The following is a 21,593-nucleotide window of genomic DNA, read 5'->3' as shown; positions in this document are numbered from 1 at the left end:
ATTATTTATTATTCTCATTTAATATAGTTAAGAAAATAAATAACTCTTCTATTTTTTTTTTGTTTACATTGTTGACCTCTGAATTTAAAAATTCTCATTAGATTTCAATATAACATTTTGTTTGAATTCGTTACGTCTATTAGTGTCGAGATTTACATTTTTAATTTTGATTTTTCCACTAAATGTCTAAATTAAATGATCTAAAACTTAAAGTATATATAAGAAAGGAATTTGATACTAAACCAAAATTATTCAAATTTTGTATGCACTAAATTTTTTTCTTCTCCTTTTCTAAATAGAATCTTATATTCTAGGAAAACAAGGAGACTCGTTAAATTGACAATGATATTAACAAATAGAGTAAAATGCAATTTTAATCTATCGGTTTGAAGTTTATGTCTTTGGGACTCTAAGGTTTTAAAACATACATTTTAGTTCTACATGTTTCTAAAATAATTCTAGTTTTTAACTGATTTTTTCAATTAATTAAATATCAATATGTCACCAAATGTATATTAGTATCTACATCATCACATAACTGTCTAGGAAGCATTTTGTTAATTTAAAGTTTGTAAACGTGATGGATGTAAAATTTATGTCTTACTTTCTTTACTAAAAACAAAAACTTACGAGTCAAAAGTAAGTTTGACTTAGTGATATTGATATAGTGTTTATTCATAGAGATTAGAAATTAATGGTTCAATTCTATCCTAATGTTGCTTTATATATATATATATATATATGTAAAATCTTTGAAATATTAATTTATAAAAAAAATATTTTCATGAAAGTGAGTTTTCTTGTTCACGGAAAAATAACTATACATATCTTTAAAAAAATGTCAGCATAGAAAAATTTGGTCAATCAAATTTCATCATGTGATCACAATGAAAGCCAAATTTATTAAGATAATTAGGGTCTTTAAGAATTATTGTCCCTAAATTAAAGTTGGAGACACACAAATATCAAAGGAAGAAGAAGAATGTTGTATCTTTGGATCAAATTTCAACGGTGATTGAACACAAGAACGGTACTTAAATTGGGCCTAAAATTGTGAATTGGTTTGGGCTATAAGTTGTTCGGCCTAAGGCCCAACTCAATTTAAGCTCATTATAGAAATTGAGCTAAAGAAGAGGTTGGGCCCAAGCCATTATCATAAGTTCAATTGTTGGCCCATAAAGAAAATCAAGCTCACACTAACTTAAGGTCTACGAAAAACTCTATAAATAGGGGTCATATCCCTTTCATTCTTTTTTGGAAGATTGAAAGTACTAAAGGCCTAACCTCTCAAGTTACGAAGAACAAATTTTGAAGTTTTCAAATTGTGAAAATCCAAAGAATTGAACCTTTGAAGCTCTCAAAGTTTTGAAGATCATTAGACAAAAAGTTAAGACTCTTACAAAGATTTGAAGACTCAATATTTAGGAAACTAATTTTTTTTTTTTTTTTGTGTTCTTAACTTGCTTGAAAGCTGAATGTCCACCTTAGTCAAATCAATAGAAGCCTAAATTAATTTAATGAATTAAAATTAGTTAAAAATATCATCAAATGAAATGGTTTTACATAATTCTAAAGTAGTGAATCTACAAAAAAAAAGAAAAAAAAAAGGATAGTTGCAAAATGGAATGATTTTACATGAATTTACATTACAATTAAATCGATTTAAAATTCCAAAATACAAATATGAAAGTCAACACTCATTCTTGATCGTTTGATTTGAATACTAGAAAGAAGAGATCATGGAAGACACTACAAAATTCTCCTCAACTAAATGCTCCCCACGTTTTTCAATCTCATTTCTCATCATCTCTTTCATCCTTCACTTATAAAATCCCCATTATCATCCATTTCCATTCACCTTCAATTCCTTCCTCTCATCACCCACATATTTCCCCGGCAATGGCACCTGCATTGCCAACGTCCGACAACTTCAACAATTCCAGGTCCATCTCCGGAAAGCTCGAGTTCATCGTTTCAACCTATTCTCCCGATAATGCCGAATGCGCAGATCAGAAGGAAAAACAGATATCAGTAGATCCAATATCATTGAGAGAATCATCAGCTAGAGAGGACATAATCGTGGATCCTCTCACGGCTCCTGACGTCGCTGATCTTCATCTCCCGCCGCCACTCCCTCCGACCCAGTTCAAGTTCTTAAGCTACAGCCTACCAAATTCTGCCAATTCCTCTCCCAAATTCATGAAAAAGAAAGGAAAATTCGAAAATCAAGCGTCATTACTTAAAGTCTCCAATTCCACAAAACTCAATTCTTCGGTTCAAGATATACAGAGTACTACTCCGCAAGAAGATACTCAATTTCGAAGGAGCAAATCGTGTGGCGAAGGCAGAGCAAGTGCTCCAGCTGACGATTTGGATTTGTGGTTAAATAAAGCAAAGTTTCCCGAAACGAAAAGCTACGACGACGGTTTCTCAAAGACTGAATCGAACAAGAATTTAGAGGCTCCGGATGAAGGATTTAACTGCGGAGCACTCTGTTTGTTCTTACCGGGATTCGGCAAAGGGAAATCGGTTAAGTCAATGAGAAAGGAAGAAGAAACAACAGAGATGGAAAAAGTGAGAATATCGAAGACTGAGATTGGAAGTGTGATATCGAGGACGGTTTCTTTGGAGAAATTCGAATGTGGATCATGGGCTTCTTCTGTTTTGCCAAACGAAACCGGCGAAGACGAAGCGGGTAGCAGCCTTTTCTATGATCTTCCATTAGAGTTAATGAGAAATAGTGTGGATGCGAATGCACCAGTCAATGCAGCTTTCGTTTTTGATAAAGATCATAAGGGAGTAATGAAGAACAACTCGTCGACAAAATTAGTTCAAAAATCGCACGAATCTTCTTCTCATCGTGCTCGATTTTCAGCATCGTCTCCTTCCTCAGGACCATCATCACCAGCTTCTTGCATTACTCCTAGATTGCGAAAGGCAAGAGAGGAGTTTAATGCCTTCCTAGAAGCCCAAAGTAGTGCTTAAGAAATTAAAATTGAATACTTAATTAGTTGATAACTCATTTGTGATTGCGTAATCATGAAAGCTAACTCAAATGAATTGTTTCGAGCAAACAATAATCAATGGTAATTTAAAAAGTGAAGTTGTAGTTGTTTATTTGTGTTTCTGTAATCTTTCATAAATTGTGGAGCTCATCAATAAATCTGTAATTAAAACCTGCAATCAGATTAAGGAACAAAAACAAAAGTGCAATCTAATTGACCAATTAACCTATATTTCAAGAATATGAACTTGTTTGCATTTAATTCTCATAAACACCTGTGGTCTAGGATTATAAACATAGATGTTATGACAAAAATAAAAACCCCACAAGCGAAAAATAGAGATTAGAACAAGAGGAAGAACAATTCATAAATTTGTTTGATTTGATTTGATAATAGTGTGATAATTATATGTTCATGCGACAACTAAGAGTAACAAAGTACAAAATAACCTCTTTGTTTAGCAATATGGAGCATCAAGTAACAAATTCAAGACATCTACAACATAAAACCTAATGAACCTTGATCCGATTGATATGTCAGTGTCATAGTTGAAAATGAGGGCTTTTGCTAGGCCAAAATTTCCTAAATATGTCTCTATGTTAGATTCTTGGTGGGAATATTTTAATTCATTAGCTAAATATCTAGGTACGACATCGAGTTACCGAATTAGAAATTAACAAGTGGTAAACATTTTTTAAAAATTTTAAATTAAGTCTTAATATTTAGATCTAAATTCTATTTTGATTCTTAATCTCTATATATGTTCTATTTTGGTTTTTAATTAAATCTTTTGAAAACACCTGCTTTAGTCATTAAATTTTTAAAAAAAAAGACATATTTTGATCATTGCTTTTAGAATTTTATTAATTTTAAACAAAACGATCAGGTAGATTATATATTTGAATGATCAGACTCTAGAAAGATAATTACTCTTAAAAATCTAAGGTTTTAATTTATAATTTAAGATTAATTAGATGATAAATTAATATTTTATCGGAGTACTTAATAAAGGAGAGTTGCATTAGGTATAGTCTAGGATACACTTAATCACACCAATCCAATCAAAATGATAATTAGTCCTCAATTTTGCTTCCATGTTTTTTCTTGTTCCCATTGACTATATTGGTTGTTGGTGCACCCTAATCCCCCTTCCAAGACATTATACATGTTGACCTAATTAAGAAGTAAGAAGAAGCCTAAGTTTTAATTTTTGTTTCCAACCAAAGTCAACAAATTTAAACATTTTTCACTAACCGCATGCATATTTATCCTATATTAACATTCCATATTAAATTTTCATTAACATGTTAGATATTTATATACTTAAATAAAATCTATATCAACACAAATATAGAGAATGAAATCGAACATTTTCATTGCATCGTTACAAAATTCATGTAAAAACAAAAATAAGTAATAAAATGTTAATAACATGAATATAATATAAACATTCAAGGATCAAACTAGTTTAAAAAGCATAAGATGATTATTTATTTAAACAATTTTATTTTCATGCTCAAATTCAATTTAAATTTCAAGTTTGACCATTCTTTTTGGCTTAGGTTAGACATTTTTGTTTGTCTTATCTTAAAAAACAGCTCAATTAGATTTCTCCATTTTCTTGAGATTAAACCAAAATCAATAGAAAAACATCAATTTATTATTTATTTTTATTAAAGATAGGTAGATTAAGAGAATCATACCTCTTGTTTTTCGAAGTAGATAGCATAAACATTACGTCGGTTCAACTATGCTTATATATGTCAAAATATTTAAAGAAGAAAGAAACAATATAATTAAAAAAAAAGGAAAGAAATCATACATATAAGAAATATTAAAATTGTCAACGATGAAGAGAAAAATATTTAAAAAAGGAAAAAGAACATGCTAGCAAGTCCTCCACTCATTGTATTTGTAAACATAAACCTGATATAGAGAAATTAAAGGAAGGTGCGCATCACGTAGTTCCCATCCATACAATAATGCATTTCTCTATTTCCCTAACTATATATATATATATATATATATATATATATATATATATATATATATATATATATATATATATATATATATGATTCATACATTTTGAAAATACTCAAGAAGTGCACAGCCAGGGAGTTGTGTTTTTAGATTATTATTATTGTTATAAACAAATTAAAAGAAGAAACAATGAAATGGGGGGTTCTTCTTGTTCTAATTCTGGCCTCCGCGACCGCGGTGTCGTGGGCCGAGAAAGATTTCGAGGATGACGGAGAAGAATACTCGAGCCTTGAGATTCCGCAGTTGAAGGAGTTTTCAGCTTTTGGGGACTTCCTTTCTTATGGGTTCTACCAGAAAAGTTGCCCCGGCGTTGACGGCATTATTCACCGTAAAGTCAAGCAGTGGTTCGATAAAGATAACACCATTGCCGCTAGCCTCTTGAGATTGCACTTTCATGACTGCGTCGTCAGGGTAACTATCTTTCTTTTCTGGCCTAAAACGAGACTTAAAAAGCACTAAAATAGTCAAATAGTAAATAAACATTACTTAATATCTAAACTGAACATTAAGTAAAATAGAGGGAAAATTGGCACTAACATGCATGGGCTCCGGGCGGGGTTGTGCAATTGCAGGGCTGCGATGCTTCTATTCTTCTGGATTACGAGGGAAGTGAGAGACGGGCTCCGGCGAGCAAGACACTTAGAGGTTTCGAAGTAATCGACGATATCAAAGCCGAGTTGGAGAAAAAGTGCCCGAAAACAGTTTCTTGCGCTGACATTTTAACCGCTGCCGCGAGAGAAGCGACTGTCCTCATCGGAGGGCCATATTGGATGGTACCATATGGAAGAAGAGATGGAGTTGATTCCATTGCCAAAGAAACAGAATTAGTGCCAATGGGTATTGAAGACATCACTTCTCTCATTGAATTATACCAATCTCTTGGCTTGAATGTCCTAGATTTGGTCGTTCTTTCAGGTATACCATTCTTACTATCTAACTCTTACGGTGCTACCTTTCAACTGATTTGTGCTTCAATATTTAACATTAAAACCTCTAGGTTATACCTTAATCTTCTCACTAATCTTTAATTAAATTAAATTAGATAAAATGATGTGCTATTTGTGATTTAGTAAGTTTCAAATTTGAAATCCTAACTGTTGTCCATGGATTTCATCTCAAAATTATCTGGATTAGTTATTTGGAAAAGTCAAACTTCTAATTTTGAAGTTAATATATATAAAGATTAATAGTATATGTGTTTATTTTTTCTTATTAAATAAAACTTTAATCATGTGAATTTGGTTATTTTGTTATTAAATGGGGTTTGGGTAAAAATTTCATAATCAAAACAATTAGATTTCACCCTTTTACCAAAAAAAAAAAAAAAAAAAAAAAAGAAAGAAGCAATTAGATTTCACATAATTTTGAAAAATTACATTTTTTTTTTGATAAGTTAATATATAAACTTTATAATCAAAGTTAGTTTAAATCAGTTCCAACATGAATGATGTCTTTAGAAGTCGGAAGTTTAATTCTACCCCTCAATTATTGTTGTACGTACGAAAAAAGATAGAAACCTTATATAATTAATCCAATCCATAGGCAGAGACACTACTTACCATGGTAATGGTTTATGGTTTAATTTCATAACTAAAAAAACTCATTTTTTCCTTGCATATTCATTTCAAATAATTTAAAATTATTATTTGGATTCTAAATTGTTAAATCATCCATCCATCTAAAAGAAATTTAAATGAATAAGTGCATCATAAATATTATGTTTTTCCAATTAATATCGAATATTCACTTGTCTGCATGCCTTGTATACAAATCTTTTATAAATTTATTGTCAATTCATCAACTTAGATCTTGGATATTATGTACAGGGGCGCACACAATCGGAAGGGCAACATGTGGAGTGATACAAGAAAGACTTTACAATTACAGCGCAACTGGAAAACCCGACCCATCCTTGAACCCAAAATACTTAAACTTCTTGAGAAGAAAATGCCGATGGGCCACCGACTACGTGGACCTTGACGCTACAACTCCCAACAAATTCGACAACGCCTACTACTCTAATCTCCCAAAAAAGATGGGTCTTTTGTCCTCTGATTCGGCTCTCTACACCGATTCAAGAACTTCCCCTATTGTTAAAGCCTTGGCCTATCAGCCCTCCATTTTCCGCCACCAATTTGCTGTGTCCATGGCTAAGCTTGGGAACGTTCAAGTTCTTACTGACCTTTTCGAAGGCGAGATTAGAACCAAATGCAGTTGTAGGAATTCTCCTTGATATGTTATATATCTACTACTGGTTGATCTCTTTCATTTTCTTTCAACATTTTTGTTTTTGGGTTGTTGGTAAATTTTTTTCTTCTGTAATTTCATGTTAAGGATTGATGTATTATTGCAGTCTTGATCTTTGGGTTTGGGATCAGATACCACCTTTCAATGATTATGGTATTAATGATGCTTATTGTGGAATTGTGTACGTAAGAGTTCTACTCTATATTTTTCCTTTTTTTGTGTCGTTTGTTACTCTGTTTTGTGTGAGAATTAATCAACACAGTTTAATTAATTACCACAACATGGTCAAGTAAGTTTAGGTTTGAGTTAATTGACATGATTTTCTATTTCGACTTAGGAAGTTTGATCCTCAATTTTTACGATTATTCTACTACAAAAATAATAATAATAATAGAATTACTATGACATTTGTTTTGCATAAAAATTTGATTGAAGCACATTTGCAAACCTTCATACTATAGTCCTAACAAAAATCAAATTGTGTTACTATTTCTTCCTTAGACTATTAAGTGGGTAACGTGGATAAATTCCAATCCCTCTGTATTAACAAAATAATATATATAATAATCATCCCAACTATTATCAAATATATCACAATATAAAATAACATATATAATAATCATTCAAACTATCACGGTGAGTCAATTGATTAATTTAAAATATATAATAAAATTTAGATCACAATAGAATATTGTTTACTATATTTGTAATTTTTTATAGATAGATGATCTTCTTTTAAGAAAATCAGTAATTTAAATTTATCACCAATAAATTTTGTTATATATAATTTTTAAAATTGTTGTTACGCACTTTAATTATAAATGGAAGAGTGCTACCCTATATTGCAATAATTCCACTTTTTGACTATGCTAAGTGCTATTGCTTGTGGCGTATAACTTTATCTATTTTAAAGAAAGAGAGCTATTGCTTGTGTGCTTTCTTTTCTCCCTCTCTACACCTATCTTCCTTTCACCCATCACACCTACACATATTAAGTTACGTTTGGCAAGATGTATGGTTGTCCCATGTCGATTATCGGTTATTTTGCATGAAGGTGGGTAACTCCGAGCCTATAAAAAAATTCCACCTCCTTTATTTAAGCTTTAACGTGTTAACTTCAATTAAATTCGTTTTATATTCTTTAGTTGGAGAGTAGATAAAAAGTGTGACTGACCAAAAGCTTTGAGAGAGTGTTCTTGTAAATTGAAGTTGGGAGAGAAAAGATTATTCTTTTTTATTTGAGCAATTTTTTTCCATGGGTGGATTTCTTTTTTGTCATTAATTTTTCTCTAGGTTGGGATTTTTTCACGTAAATTATTGTGTTTCCATATTTTTTTTTTAATTTCTCTACTATTTTTCTACTTATTCCTGTTGGAAAATTGGAAGGCCTTGTCTCAATGCTATATTTTTTACGATAAGAGTAAGGGATGCATAAATTTTTACACATGCATTTCACTTTTCATCATATACATACAAAATGAATTGAAAAAACTTCCTAAAGGAAGAAATAAAAAATTTAACATGTGTGATAAATTATGATAGAACAAGTTATTAGAATGTACAAATACATGTGTTGTCAATCGGAGATGTATCTAATTATTTTTTTCTCCAAAATGTTTTAATATTCAAGATTTTATTACTTTTAAGATCATTCCAAATCACCTATCGATCATTATTCACAATTTTTTTTTATCTCTTTTGATGTTTTCTTGGTATTAATCATTCCCTAACAATAGCACGTTTTGTATGCATTAAGCCCATTATCTATTAATATATAATTTGTTAAATTTTAATTTTTAGAATTACTATTTATAAGAGCACTATTTACAATATTATATATATAACCAAGAGACAAAGATTTGGCACTTTGAGAAACTATGATGATCAACATTTGCTTTTACTGCACACTTGTTTGTGGTAATGTGAAGTCCTAATGTTAATTTCTATATGTAATGGAGAACTAATTATGATCTACATATGTCTATAGTGGGTCAAGTAATTATAATTCATCCCATTTCATTTTTTTAAACAAATCTATAGCTTAGCCTCTAATTTTTATGTCTTGAAAGCTTACAACAATTTTTAGAAAAAATAAAATAAAATAAAGCTTCAAGGAAGTTTATATATATATATGCAATCAATTAGCAGGATTTACAAAGCAGTTTTGTTCTGTAAAAAACATATGGATAAGCATTATTTCATAACTCGTTATGTCTCATTTGTATGGCTGCTTTGTGTAATATTGCTCTCAACTACCATCGTTGGTGCTTATACTTCAAATAATTGTAGCGATATTGAGAGGGAAGCCTTGATTTCCTTCAAACAAGGCTTGTTAGATCCTTCTGCTCGACTTTCTTCTTGGGTCGGCCATAATTGCTGTCAATGGCATGGCATAACTTGTAATCCCATTTCAGGAAAAGTCATTAAAATTGATCTACACAATTCATTGGGCTCTGCCCTTTCTCAATTTGTTGAGTATGGAGATCTAGAACGACCTTGGATAGATCTCAAGTATTTCTTACGAGAGTTCCAAAAGACTTGCTTGACAGGGAAAATAAGTCACTCTCTACTTGAGCTCAAATATTTGTACTATTTGGACTTGAGTTTCAATGATTTTGAAGGTGCTTCAATCCCATATTTCCTTGGGATGCTCAAAAGTTTAAGGTATCTCAAGCTTTCTTCTGCTAATTTTAGTGGACAGATTCCCATTTATCTTAGAAATTTGACTAATTTGAGTTATCTAGATCTTTCCGACGAACGAGGATTCATGTTACATGTTAAAAACTTGCAATGGCTCTCCGGTCTTTCTTCTCTTGAGTACCTTAATCTTGGAGGTGTGAATTTAATTAGTGTTGAAAGAAATTGGATGCATACAATCAATGGACTTTCTTCTTTATCAGAGCTGCACTTAAGTAATTGTGGTATTTTAAGTTTCGATACTTCAATTGCTTTTTTAAATCTCACTTCACTTAGAGTTCTTGATTTATCAAGTAATTTGATAAATTCTTCCATACCTTTATGGCTATCGAATTTGACTAGTCTTTCAACACTTGATTTAAATAACAATATTTTTCGAGGAACAATTCCTCATAATTTTGTGAAATTGAAAAATCTCCAAGTTCTTGAGTTGACTGGGAATAGTTTGAGTAATGATATTGGAGATCACACCCCTCCAATCTTTTCACAAAATCTTTGTAAGTTACGATTTTTGCACCTTGCATACAATCATTATGATTTTAAACTGGGAACTTTTTTGGATAGTTTCTCAAATTGTTCTCGCAATAGGTTGGAATCCTTGGATTTGGTAGGTAATAAAATTGTGGGAGAGATACCAAATTCACTAGGGACATTCAAGAATCTTCGATTCTTGAATCTTTCTGATAATTTTTTATGGGGTTCACTTCCAAATTCAATAGGTAATTTGTCATTATTGGAGCATCTACATGTTTCGAGTAATGTTTTGAATGGAACTATACCTTCGAGTTTTGGTCAACTTTCAAAATTGGTTTATTACGAAGACTATGGGAATTCATGGAATACAACTATAACAGAAGTTCACTTAATGAACTTGACAGAATTGAAAATCCTTCAAGTGTGGACGAAAAGTATACAAACTTTTGTTTTCAACATCACATACGATTGGATTCCTCCCTTTAGTCTCAAGATACTTTTTTTGGAAAATTGTCTCATTCGCTCTCAATTTCCAATTTGGCTTCGAACTCAAACTCAACTATCTGAGATTGTTCTCTCTAATGTTGGGATTTTTGGCTCTCTACCAAACGAGTGGATTTCTAAGGTATCTTCTCAAGTCATTAGGTTGGATTTGTCCTACAACTTATTCAATCTAAAGCTATCTCACATATTCACATCCCATCAGAAAAATGATAGCGGTGAAAATGATTCAATTATTCCCTTAAGATATCCTAATCTAAGACACTTAGATCTTCGAAATAATCAATTGTTGGGCACTATACCCTTAACCATCAATGATCCAAAACCCAATTTGTATAGATTAGATTTGTCAGAAAATAATCTCCATGGTACAATTCCATCATCCATTAAAACCATGAATCATCTTGAAGTACTTTCAATGTCACACAACCAACTTTCAGGGAAGCTCTTTGACGATTGGAGTAGACTCAAATCATTACTCGTTGTTGATTTAGCCAATAACAATCTTCACGGAAAAATCCCAACCACAATAGGTTTGTTGACATCCCTCAACAAATTGATGTTGAACAACAACAATCTCCATGGAGAAATTCCCAATTCTTTGCAGAATTGTTCACTCCTCACAAGCCTTGATCTTTCTGAAAATATATTCTTAACCGGAAACCTACCGTCATGGTTAGGAGTAGCTGTGCCAAAGCTACAATTGTTAAACCTACGGTCGAACCGTTTCAGTGGAACCATCCCAAGACAATGGTGCAATCTTTCTGCCATCTGTGTGCTAGATCTATCAAACAACCATCTTGATGGGAAGCTCCCAAATTGTTTGCATAACTGGAAATTTTTCGTGCAAGATTACTACAGAGATGGATTGAGATCTTATCAAACCAATAGTGGAGCCTATTACAGTTATGACGAAAATACAAGATTGGTTATGAAAGGAATGGAATCTGAATACAATACTATTCTTGACTCGGTTTTGACAATAGATCTTTCAAGGAATAAATTGACTGGTGAAATTCCAAAGGAGATTACAAACCTTGTCCAACTTGATACCTTAAACTTATCGAACAACAACTTTGTTGGTATCATACCAGAAAATATTGGAGCCATGAAGAAATTAGAGACATTGGATCTGTCATACAACAATCTGAGTGGCAGAATTCCTGCCAGTCTAGCTTCACTAAATTTCTTGACACATTTGAATATGTCATTCAACAATTTAACAGGAAAAATACCAATGGGTAATCAACTTCAGACGTTGGAAGATCCCTCCATCTATGAAGGGAATCCTTCTTTATGTGGACCTCCTCTTCAAATCAAGTGTGCAGGAGATGAAAGTTCAAACAATGTTCTTGTTTCAACAAGTGAAGAAGAAAAAGAATATGGCAATGAAAATGACTTGGAAATGGTTGGCTTCTATATTAGTATGGCAATTGGTTTTCCAGTTGGAATCAACATATTGTTCTTTACCATTTTCACAAACGAAGCAAGAAGAATATTCTACTTTGGTTTTGTGGATGATGTCAATTACAAAATACTCCAAATAATTGATTTTCTTATAGTTGGTGTGAGGAGAATGATGAGATGGAGATGAAGAAGCTACTATTAATCAAAGACTGCAGTTTCTTGGTTGGCCAGCGGCAAATGGAAGAAGTTTATATTTAAGAATAATATTGATAGTTTTAACTAAGTGAAATGTTACTTTATATTTTCCATCTTTTTCAGTTTGTGGACTGTTTTTTAGTTGATTATAATAAATGTGAAAGCATGCATGAGTTTAATTTAATTACTAAAAACATGTTTTTGTTATTTCATTAATCTATATTCGTTAAATGACTGGTTAAGACTAAATCATTATTTATTAGTGATATTTTATTAATATTTTAGTTAATTTTACTATTTTAAAAATATGTTCTAAGAGATAAAAAATCTAATATCAGATATTTGAATGAGGTACGTAGGCATGAACACGAACATTCTTTTCTAGAAAATAAATAAAAGAAAGAAAAACATTGTGTTTTTAATTTGTTCCCCTTTCTCAAACTTTGTACAATTTTGTTGACAAATATTACCAAAAAAGGAAATATAGTAGAAAAAATAATCAAAATACCTATTTTGTGGAAAATTAAACATTAGCTTTTCTTTCTTTTACCGTTGAGTTTGTTGGATCTAATGAAATTTCATTTCAAAATCAATTAGCAATTAGATGAGTAACTTATTCATCTTATAAGAATTGTGAATTTCTTTTGATTTTTTTGATTTTTTCAATGTGAGATTCTCGACATCTAAACATGTCCCTTCAAGATGGTGTTTCTCTGAGAATTCATCAATCTTAGATCAAATACCTGTTTGGGTTTAATAGGCTCTAATATCATATTTGATAGTATGATCAAGTTCCATCTCAAAATCAATTGGTAATTAGAAGAGTAACCTATCCTAGCTATTTTATGAGCAGTGTGATTCTTTTTGGTTTTTCCAACGTGAAATTCTCAACATCTCAACAATTTTCACATATATTTCCAAAATATAGATATACGAACAAAAGACTATTTTTTTGACTCAGGCCACACCTAAATTTCATGCTTACATCTTCTTTACATACGATGAATTTTTTTTTTTAAAGATAAGAAAAAGAAAGAAAAACACACAATGTGATATTTCTTTTGGTGCTAATTGGGGTTTTACAAAAGATAATAGGACCATCCTAACTTTTTTATCTTTTACTTTTAATTAATTGTCATTTTTGGTACTTTGGATTGGGTTGGATAAACAATAACATTGATGGATGCTGCAACCACTTCAACTTTAGTTGATTTTGCTCCTTTGTAGAAAAGAAAAAAACAAACAAACATACTAACTTTTACAAACATATCTTCATTATTTCATTTTTTTTGTGTTTTTTTATTAATTAATTTATAAGTACCTTAAATTTAAATTTAATTAAATATCTAACTACGATTGTTTTTCTGACAATTAATAGGTCTTAAGTTACCAATAGATCAAAAAGTTTAGCAGGTGAAAGACAAATTTAATATAATATCTAACAACAATTGTTTTTTCGACAATTAAATTAGGACTCCATTTAAAGTAGCTAAAGCTAAATAGTTTTGTGCATTGCAAACATAGGAAACCCAATAATTTCATTATGGCTGGACAACACTAACTCTTTAACCTAAAGCTAATTTTTCGTACATATATCAAATCATTGTAAGTTCTGTTAAAAGAAAGTATTTAAAGAATATTATAAACTTTTAAATATTATTGATAGTTACGAATAAAATAAAAAATATGAATTTTTACCATATTTTTTAAATAGTTTGATTGATTTTGCTATATCTGAAAATGTTCCATAAAGTCATTAATTAAAATTAGTATTTATAGCTTTACGAGAAAATCATAAAAAAAAACTTTCTTGAATATAGGAAAAAAAATCAAACTATTTATAAATATAGCAGTACATCGAAAATATTAAAAAAGAACGTAACTAAGAAAGAACACCATTTAAAAAAAAAAACAAAAATGAATAAGTTTCAACCGACACACTCAAGTGTGATTGTGATAATGAGAAACTTCAACGAAGCATCCAAAATCATGTCGTTCAAACAATAATACATGTCGAAATATCATATCGATATCATTTCTTACACATAAATCATCTAACCATTTGAAAAATGGGACTATAACTTTCCTAATCTTTTTAAAGATAGAATTTTGTTGTTTGGTGTTGAATTTTCCAATGCATAAATCACTCTCTTCAGGCAGTTTTGGATAAAAAAGAATTATATAGCCATTTTTTGGAGGCATGTGTGGGAAATGAGGTCATAACTCATAATTGGGTTCACTTCCAAACGATTGTTAGCTTCTCTCTCTAATCAAAAGAAAAATAAGCCTTAAGATTGTTTATATATATATATATGTCCAATAGATTTGCAAATTCTGCAAAAACATATTGTGTGAAAACTATTGGAATTCGCAGATGGCCAATAAGCATTTTATAAATTGTTATGTCTCATTTGTATGGCTGTTATGCGTAATATTGCTCTCAACTACAACTGTTGGTGATTATACTTCAAATTATAATTGTAGCTCTGCTGAGAGGGAAGCCTTGATTTCCTTCAAACAAGGCTTATCGGATCCTTCATCTCGTCTTTCTTCCTGGGTGGGTCACAATTGTTGTCAATGGCATGGCATAACCTGTAATCTCATTTCTGGAAAAGTCACCAAAATTGATCTACACAACTCATTCAACTCTACCATTTCTACACCATCTCTTACCATTTCTCCATTATCTCTTACCATTTCTCCATCATCTTTTCCGATTATGATTATTGGTAGGGGTTATGAACAACCATGGAAAGATTCCGAAGATTTTGTACAAGAAATCCAAAAGACTTGTTTGAGTGGGAAAATAAGCTCTTCTTTACTTCAGCTCAAACATTTGAATTACCTCGACTTAAGTCTAAATAATTTTGAAGGTGCTCCAATTCCATATTTTTTTGGGATGCTCACGAGCTTAAGGTACCTCAACCTTTCTTTTGCAAATTTTAGTGGACAAGTTCCCATTTATCTAGGAAATTTATCTAATTTGAATCATTTGGATCTTTCTACTAGGGATCTAGAGTATTTCAAATGGCCTAATTTGCATGTTGAAAACTTGCAATGGATTTCTAGTCTTTCTTTTCTTGAGTACCTTAATCTTGGAGGGGTGAATTTAAGTAATGTCCAAGCTTCAAATTGGATGCATGCAATCAATGGACTTTCTTCTTTGCTAGAACTACACTTAAGTCAATGTGGTATTTCAAGTTTTGATACTTCACTTGCTAATTTTTTAAATCTCACTTCACTTAAAGTGCTCGATTTATCATGTAACCGAATAAAATCTTCTATACCTTTGTGGCTATCTAACCTTACTACCATTTCAACGCTTGATCTAAGTCTCAATCATTTTCACTATACGATTCCTCGTGATTTTATGAAATTGAAAAATCTCCAACACCTAGACTTAAGCTATAATAGCTTAAGTAATATTATTGGAGATCACTCACGGCCAAGCTTTCCACAAGATCTTTGCAAGTTACGACTTTTGTACCTTGCGGGCAATAATTTTAAGGTTAAACTTGAAGAGTTTTTGGATAGTTTCTCAAATTGTACTAGGAATAGTTTGGAATCCTTGGACTTGTCAAGGAATGGATTTGTTGGAGAAATACCAAATACATTGGGAACATTTGAGAACCTACAAATCTTGGATATCTCCCAAAATCAATTGTGGGGTTCACTTCCAAATTCAATAGGTAATTTGTCATTGTTAAAATATTTGGATATCTCAAATAACTCTTTTAATGGAATTATACCTTCGAGTTTTGGACAACTTTCAAACTTAGTTGAGTTTAACAATTACCCAAATTCATGGAAGAATATAACCATAACAGAGACACACTTAGTAAATTTGACAAAGTTAGAGATCTTTCGCATCCAGGCAAAAGATAAACAAGAATTTGTTTTCAACATCTCAAGCAATTGGATTCCTCCATTCAAACTGAAGGTTCTTTATTTGGAAAATTGTCTCATTGGCCCACAGTTTCCAATTTGGCTTCAAACTCAAACTCAACTTGTTGAAATCACTCTCACCCATGTTGGGATCTCAGGCTCTATACCATACGAGTGGATTTCTAACATATCTTCTCAAGTCATTAAATTGGATTTGTCCAAAAACTTGCTCAATATGAGCTTGTCCCACATATTCACCAAATCCAAATCTGTTGATCAAACTAATTTTGTTGGTGAAAGTCAAAATCTCCTCAATGACTCAATTCCCCTCCTTTATCCAAATCTAATATACTTGAATCTACGAAACAATACACTGTGGGGCCCTATACCCTTAACTATCAATGATTCAATGCCCAACTTGTTTCGATTAGATTTGTCTAAGAATTACCTTATTAATGGTACAATTCCATCATCCATTAAAACAATGAATCACCTTGGAGTACTGTTAATGTCAGACAACCAACTTTCAGGGGAGCTTTTTGATGATTGGAGTAGACTCAAATCAATGCTTGCTGTTGATTTAGCCAACAATAATCTACACGGAAAAATTCCAACCACAATAGGTTTGTCAACATCCCTCAACATATTAAAGTTAGAGAACAACAATTTGCATGGAGAAATTCCGGAGTCCTTGCAAAATTGTTCACTACTCAGGAGCATCGATCTTTCAGGAAATAGATTCTTAAACGGAGACCTGCCTTCATGGATAGGAGTAGCTGTGTCAGAGCTGCGGTTGTTGAACTTGCGGTCTAATAATTTCAGCGGAACCATTCCAAGACAATGGTGCAATCTTCATTTTCTTCGTATATTTGATCTATCAAACAATCGTCTTTTTGGAGAAGTTCCAAGTTGTTTGTATAATTGGACATCTTTTGTCCATGGCGATAATGACTATCGTGGATTAGGATTTTATCATTATAGCAAAGGAGTGTTTAGTTACGCATACGAAGAAAATACAAGGTTGGTTATGAAAGGTATAGAGTCTGAATACTACAATAATATTGTCAAACTTGTTCTGACAATAGATCTTTCAAGAAATAAATTGAGTGGTCAGATTCCAAATGAGATAACAAAGCTCATTCATTTGGTTACTCTAAACTTGTCTTGGAATTCTCTTGTGGGTACCATACCACGAAATATAGGAGCCATAAGGAGTTTACAGACACTGGATCTCTCCCACAACCATCTTATTGGAAGAATTCCTGACAGCTTAGCATCTCTAAGTTTCTTGACACATTTGAATATGTCATTCAACAATTTGACAGGAAGAATACCGACGGGTAATCAGCTTCAAACACTGGAAGACCCCTCGATCTATGAAGGCAATCCTCATCTATGTGGGCCTCCTCTAATTCAGATCAATTGTCCAAGTGATGAAAGTTCAACCAATCTACTAACTTCAACAAGCGAAGAAGAAGAAAATGGCTCGGAAATGGTTGGCTTCTATATTAGTATGGCAATTGGTTTTCCATTTGGCATCAACATACTGTTCTTTACCATTTTCACAAATCAAGCAAGAAGAATATTCTACCTTCGCATTGTGGATCGTGTCAATTATAACATACTCCAAACAATTGTCTTTCTTATAATTGGTCTGAGGAGAATGATTATATGGAGACGATGAAGCTACTAATTAAAACTGCAGTTTCTTGGTGGCCAGCAACCGGATCGAGTTAGTTTTTAAGATCGATAATTTAACAAGTGTGTTGCTTTTTTTTTTCTTTTACATCAAATTTAGTTTATATGCATGTATATGTAATGTTTGTAGACTGCTATAGTTGATTATAATAAATCAATGGATAATTGATTATAATTATAATGACTTTGTTTTTCTTGATTATTATTCCATATTCATCCAATAATCCCATAGAGGAAAGGATGAAGTGAGTTGGTTAATTAATCAATAGGAAGTAAAATTGGATAGAGATTTGTTTGTCCAACAGTTTAATTCAATTCATAGGCAAATGGATTATACTTAAACGTTAGTTATTTCATATGATACATTTTTTTAGAATAAAACTGAAGTGTTATTAGTATGGATTTTTAAAATATTTAGGTTTTAACCTAACCAAATTCCATCGATGGTCACTTCTCCATACATCAGCATTTCACCTTCAGATTTTGGTCCAGTATGATTAATTGACCGCCACGTCATCACCTTCAAGTATTATTTTTCCACTAAACTTGTTTTGAGCGATAACCTTTTCATATGAGCCCTGATTTAAATGATTCAAATGCATTTAAATCCTTGTTTTGAGCTTTATGCAATGGATTTTTCGCAAGGTTAAAATTATTGGTGAATAGAATTAGGTTTGTTATCATCAAAAGGTTGATTAATTAATTCATTAAAATTACATAATTTGACATTCAGCCCATTAGAGGGGATTTAAGATTGACAATAATTTGAACAAGTGTGTTGCTTTTTTTTTTTTTTTTTAGATCAAATTTAGTTTTCATGCATGTATGTTATATATTATGGTTGTGGATTGTTATAATTTATTAAAATAAGTCAACAGATGCTTCCATCTTTCACAACTAGCACACATTTTGTAAGAAGTAGCATAAATAGTATTGTTTTTTCTGGTGCTTCTTAACTAAGATCGCGACTGAGGTGAAGTTAGAAGTTAAAAATGCAAAATTTTGAAATACAAATTGTCTCATCAGTGTTTTAGAAACACCATCTTGACTTGATCAACAATTTTATGCCCTCAAAATATCTTCTTTACACATTTTGGGGTTTCCTTCAGCACCCTCTTTATACACATTTTGGCCCAAAAAATGTGTTTCATATGATCAATTACGTTTAATTTCAGTCTAAACACATAAATCACAATTGAGATTCTTATGTATTGCCTCGAGACATGTATTATTGTCGTTTTTTGAAAATTAAACATATTTCCTTTCAATTTTTTACCATGTTTTGTATCGATATTAAGTAGAAGAGTTGCATTCTTTCAAAAATTTTAAAAACAAAAATAAATTTTTGAAAACTACTTTTTTTTTTTTGTTGTTGTTGTTGTTAGACATCAAAGTAAAAGAATCAAAGGTGAAAGAGGTGTTTTTATATATAAGCTTAATTAGAAAAAAATATATATTGACATCCGTTTAATGAGACTTAGTTTAAAGCTTTGCAAAAATATTAAAAGGAGTTATAATAATTGTAAATTACAAATTTAGTTCATAAAAGACTTTTCAATTTCGTATCTTTGTACTGGACACCATCGAAGTTATAATATTTGAACTCATATATGTTTATTGCGAGGGATAAAACATATGGCTATATGACTTTGTTTCATACTATTTTAGAAGTGCATTGAATTTAAAGGAGTCTTGAGTTATCAATAGACCAAAAAGTTTAATTGCCAAAGACAAATTTAATATAACATCCAACAGAAAAAGAGTTCTAATTCCAACTGGATGATAATTAAATTCGCCCACGTTAAGGAACCTCAAGCTAATATGTATGCATTGCAAAACTAGGAACTCAATAATTTCTTTCTACATGGACAGCGTTAACTCTTAAACCTAAAGCAAAATTGATATAGCTCCATTTTTCAAATGGTAAGATGATTTATATAGAAAGAAAATGATACTCAGGGTAATTATAATATGTAGCAATATTTAGAATAATTATTAAGTATGTATCAATATTTTAAAAAAATTGCAAAAATAGCAAAATCTATCAGTGATACACTTCTATTGTTGATAGACTCTTATGGTTTATCAGTGATAGACCAACATTTGCTACATGGTCTATCAGTGATAGACTCCTATCATTGATAGATTTTAACAAATTTTGCTATATTTGCAATTTTTTTAAAATGTTGCTACATAATTAATTATTTTGAATATAATGGTTACATTTGCAACTATCCCTAAACCTAAAGTATGTATTGTTTCAACCACTTGATTTTGGATACTTTGCTGAAGTTTCTTAGCTTATTTATAATTTTGTTTTCTTCCATATGGTTGCGTTGGTGTTCTTTCTTAGTCCTTTTTCACTATTTTTAGTGGGGTGAATCAAATGAAGAAAAGGGGCAGATTATTTTCATTGGTAAAATTTGAAACATCAATTTGGATGACACGTTTCATTCTCAAATTTAACTTTTTTTTTTTTTTTTTTTTATAATTGTTGTCAAGGCGCTCTAGACAATTGCTTTCCGATGGCCATCACCAGCAAACTTCCAACGAAGTCGTCATTGACAAACTTCCAATGATATTTTTTTATGACGCTCGCTAGTCAACCTCTAATCACGTCTCTGTTGTCCGACCATTTTTTTCACAACTGCTACCAACCAACCTCTAATGACTGCATTTTGATCATCGCCGCTCAATTTTTAACAACTATTTTTTTATGACAGTTGTCGAACAACTTCATGCAAACATTGATGCCAACCTCATATCGACATTTTCCAACATCACCATTTGATCAATTTTCAATGATTGCATTTCAGCAACAAACCTTGAACAACTTTCAATATATTTATTAAAAAATAAATTAATAAAATCATATATTTATTAGAACTTCGGGTGACCATATTCCTGACAACCATTTTCGCAATTGTCAACAACTATGTTTCGGTGATCATCGTTGATCAACTTCAGCGACCACTGCTGCCAACCTTCTAATCACCATTTTTCAATGACCATCACAAGCCACTGTTTTCAACGACAATTCTTCAACAACGGTTGGTGGCCAACTTTTTAATAAAAACAATTTTAAAAACAATTTTAAAAATAAATTAATAATAAATTTATTATAATTAATTGGTTAAATAATTTTTAAATATATAATATAATTCGGTAATTTTAAAATCACTCTTGGAACCAAACATATAGTAATTAAAAGTCACTTTTAAGTATTTAAAAATCACTCTCAAAAGTTTGGAAACAAACAAAAAAAATTGGTTGTTAAAAAATAACTTTTACAAAATCAATTACATATAAATCCTTTATTCTAAAATCACCACCTAAAACAGATATCACTCCCAAACATACCTATATAGTCTATTAATGACGATACAAAGTGAATACACACTAATAAACATTAATCAATGTTTTTAAATATCTATTGATGAT

The 21,593-nt window shown here is 31.2% G+C and overlaps 4 protein-coding genes across 5 annotated transcripts; all 4 read left to right on the top strand.

Moving 5' to 3' along the window:
- Window positions 1-1,899: 1,899 nt before the first annotated feature.
- On the top strand, window positions 1,900-2,985 carry LOC103484735 (uncharacterized). The gene has a single exon (XM_008441983.3). The coding sequence runs from the start codon at window positions 1,900-1,902 to the stop codon at window positions 2,983-2,985; it is 1,086 nt and encodes a 361-aa protein (XP_008440205.1).
- A 2,095-nt stretch (window positions 2,986-5,080) lies between these two features.
- On the top strand, window positions 5,081-7,472 carry LOC103484738 (peroxidase 7). Its single transcript, XM_008441998.3, has 3 exons — window positions 5,081-5,459; window positions 5,621-5,963; window positions 6,875-7,472. Exons 1-3 carry the CDS (start codon window positions 5,178-5,180, stop codon window positions 7,279-7,281), a joined length of 1,032 nt encoding a protein of 343 aa, XP_008440220.1. The 5' UTR covers window positions 5,081-5,177; the 3' UTR covers window positions 7,282-7,472.
- A 2,005-nt stretch (window positions 7,473-9,477) lies between these two features.
- On the top strand, window positions 9,478-12,561 carry LOC103484754 (receptor-like protein EIX2). The gene has a single exon (XM_008442021.3). It carries the CDS (start codon window positions 9,478-9,480, stop codon window positions 12,559-12,561), a length of 3,084 nt encoding a protein of 1,027 aa, XP_008440243.2.
- Window positions 12,562-14,864: 2,303 nt separating this feature from the next.
- LOC103484744 (receptor-like protein EIX2) lies at window positions 14,865-18,333 on the top strand. Of its 2 annotated transcripts, none has more exons than XM_051080096.1 (2): window positions 14,865-15,485; window positions 16,985-18,333. In XM_051080096.1, the coding sequence occupies exons 1-2, from the start codon at window positions 14,944-14,946 to the stop codon at window positions 16,995-16,997; spliced, it is 555 nt and encodes a 184-aa protein (XP_050936053.1). In that variant the 5' UTR covers window positions 14,865-14,943; the 3' UTR covers window positions 16,998-18,333. The 2 variants fall into 2 exon arrangements, with proteins under 2 accessions (XP_050936053.1, XP_050936052.1); XM_051080095.1 differs by having other exon boundaries at window positions 14,918-15,485.
- The last annotated feature ends 3,260 nt before the right edge of the window (window positions 18,334-21,593 follow it).

Source organism: Cucumis melo, chromosome 12, assembly GCF_025177605.1.
Source record: "Cucumis melo cultivar AY chromosome 12, USDA_Cmelo_AY_1.0, whole genome shotgun sequence".
Taxonomy (NCBI): Eukaryota; Viridiplantae; Streptophyta; class Magnoliopsida; order Cucurbitales; family Cucurbitaceae; genus Cucumis; species Cucumis melo.
Note: the sequence above shows the minus strand (reverse complement) of the source record. Positions and strands in the feature narration are given on the sequence as shown.

Coding starts and splice junctions, on each gene's coding strand:
- LOC103484738 (XM_008441998.3), top strand. CDS start 5,178: ATGAAATGGGGGGTTCTTCTTGTTCTAATTCTGGCCTCCGCGACCGCG. Junction 5,460..5,620: donor TTCATGACTGCGTCGTCAGG/GTAACTATCTTT, acceptor GTGCAATTGCAG/GGCTGCGATGCTTCTATTCT. Junction 5,964..6,874: donor AGATTTGGTCGTTCTTTCAG/GTATACCATTCT, acceptor TATTATGTACAG/GGGCGCACACAATCGGAAGG.
- LOC103484735 (XM_008441983.3), top strand. CDS start 1,900: ATGGCACCTGCATTGCCAACGTCCGACAACTTCAACAATTCCAGGTCC.
- LOC103484754 (XM_008442021.3), top strand. CDS start 9,478: ATGGATAAGCATTATTTCATAACTCGTTATGTCTCATTTGTATGGCTG.
- LOC103484744 (XM_051080095.1), top strand. CDS start 17,020: ATGCTTGCTGTTGATTTAGCCAACAATAATCTACACGGAAAAATTCCA.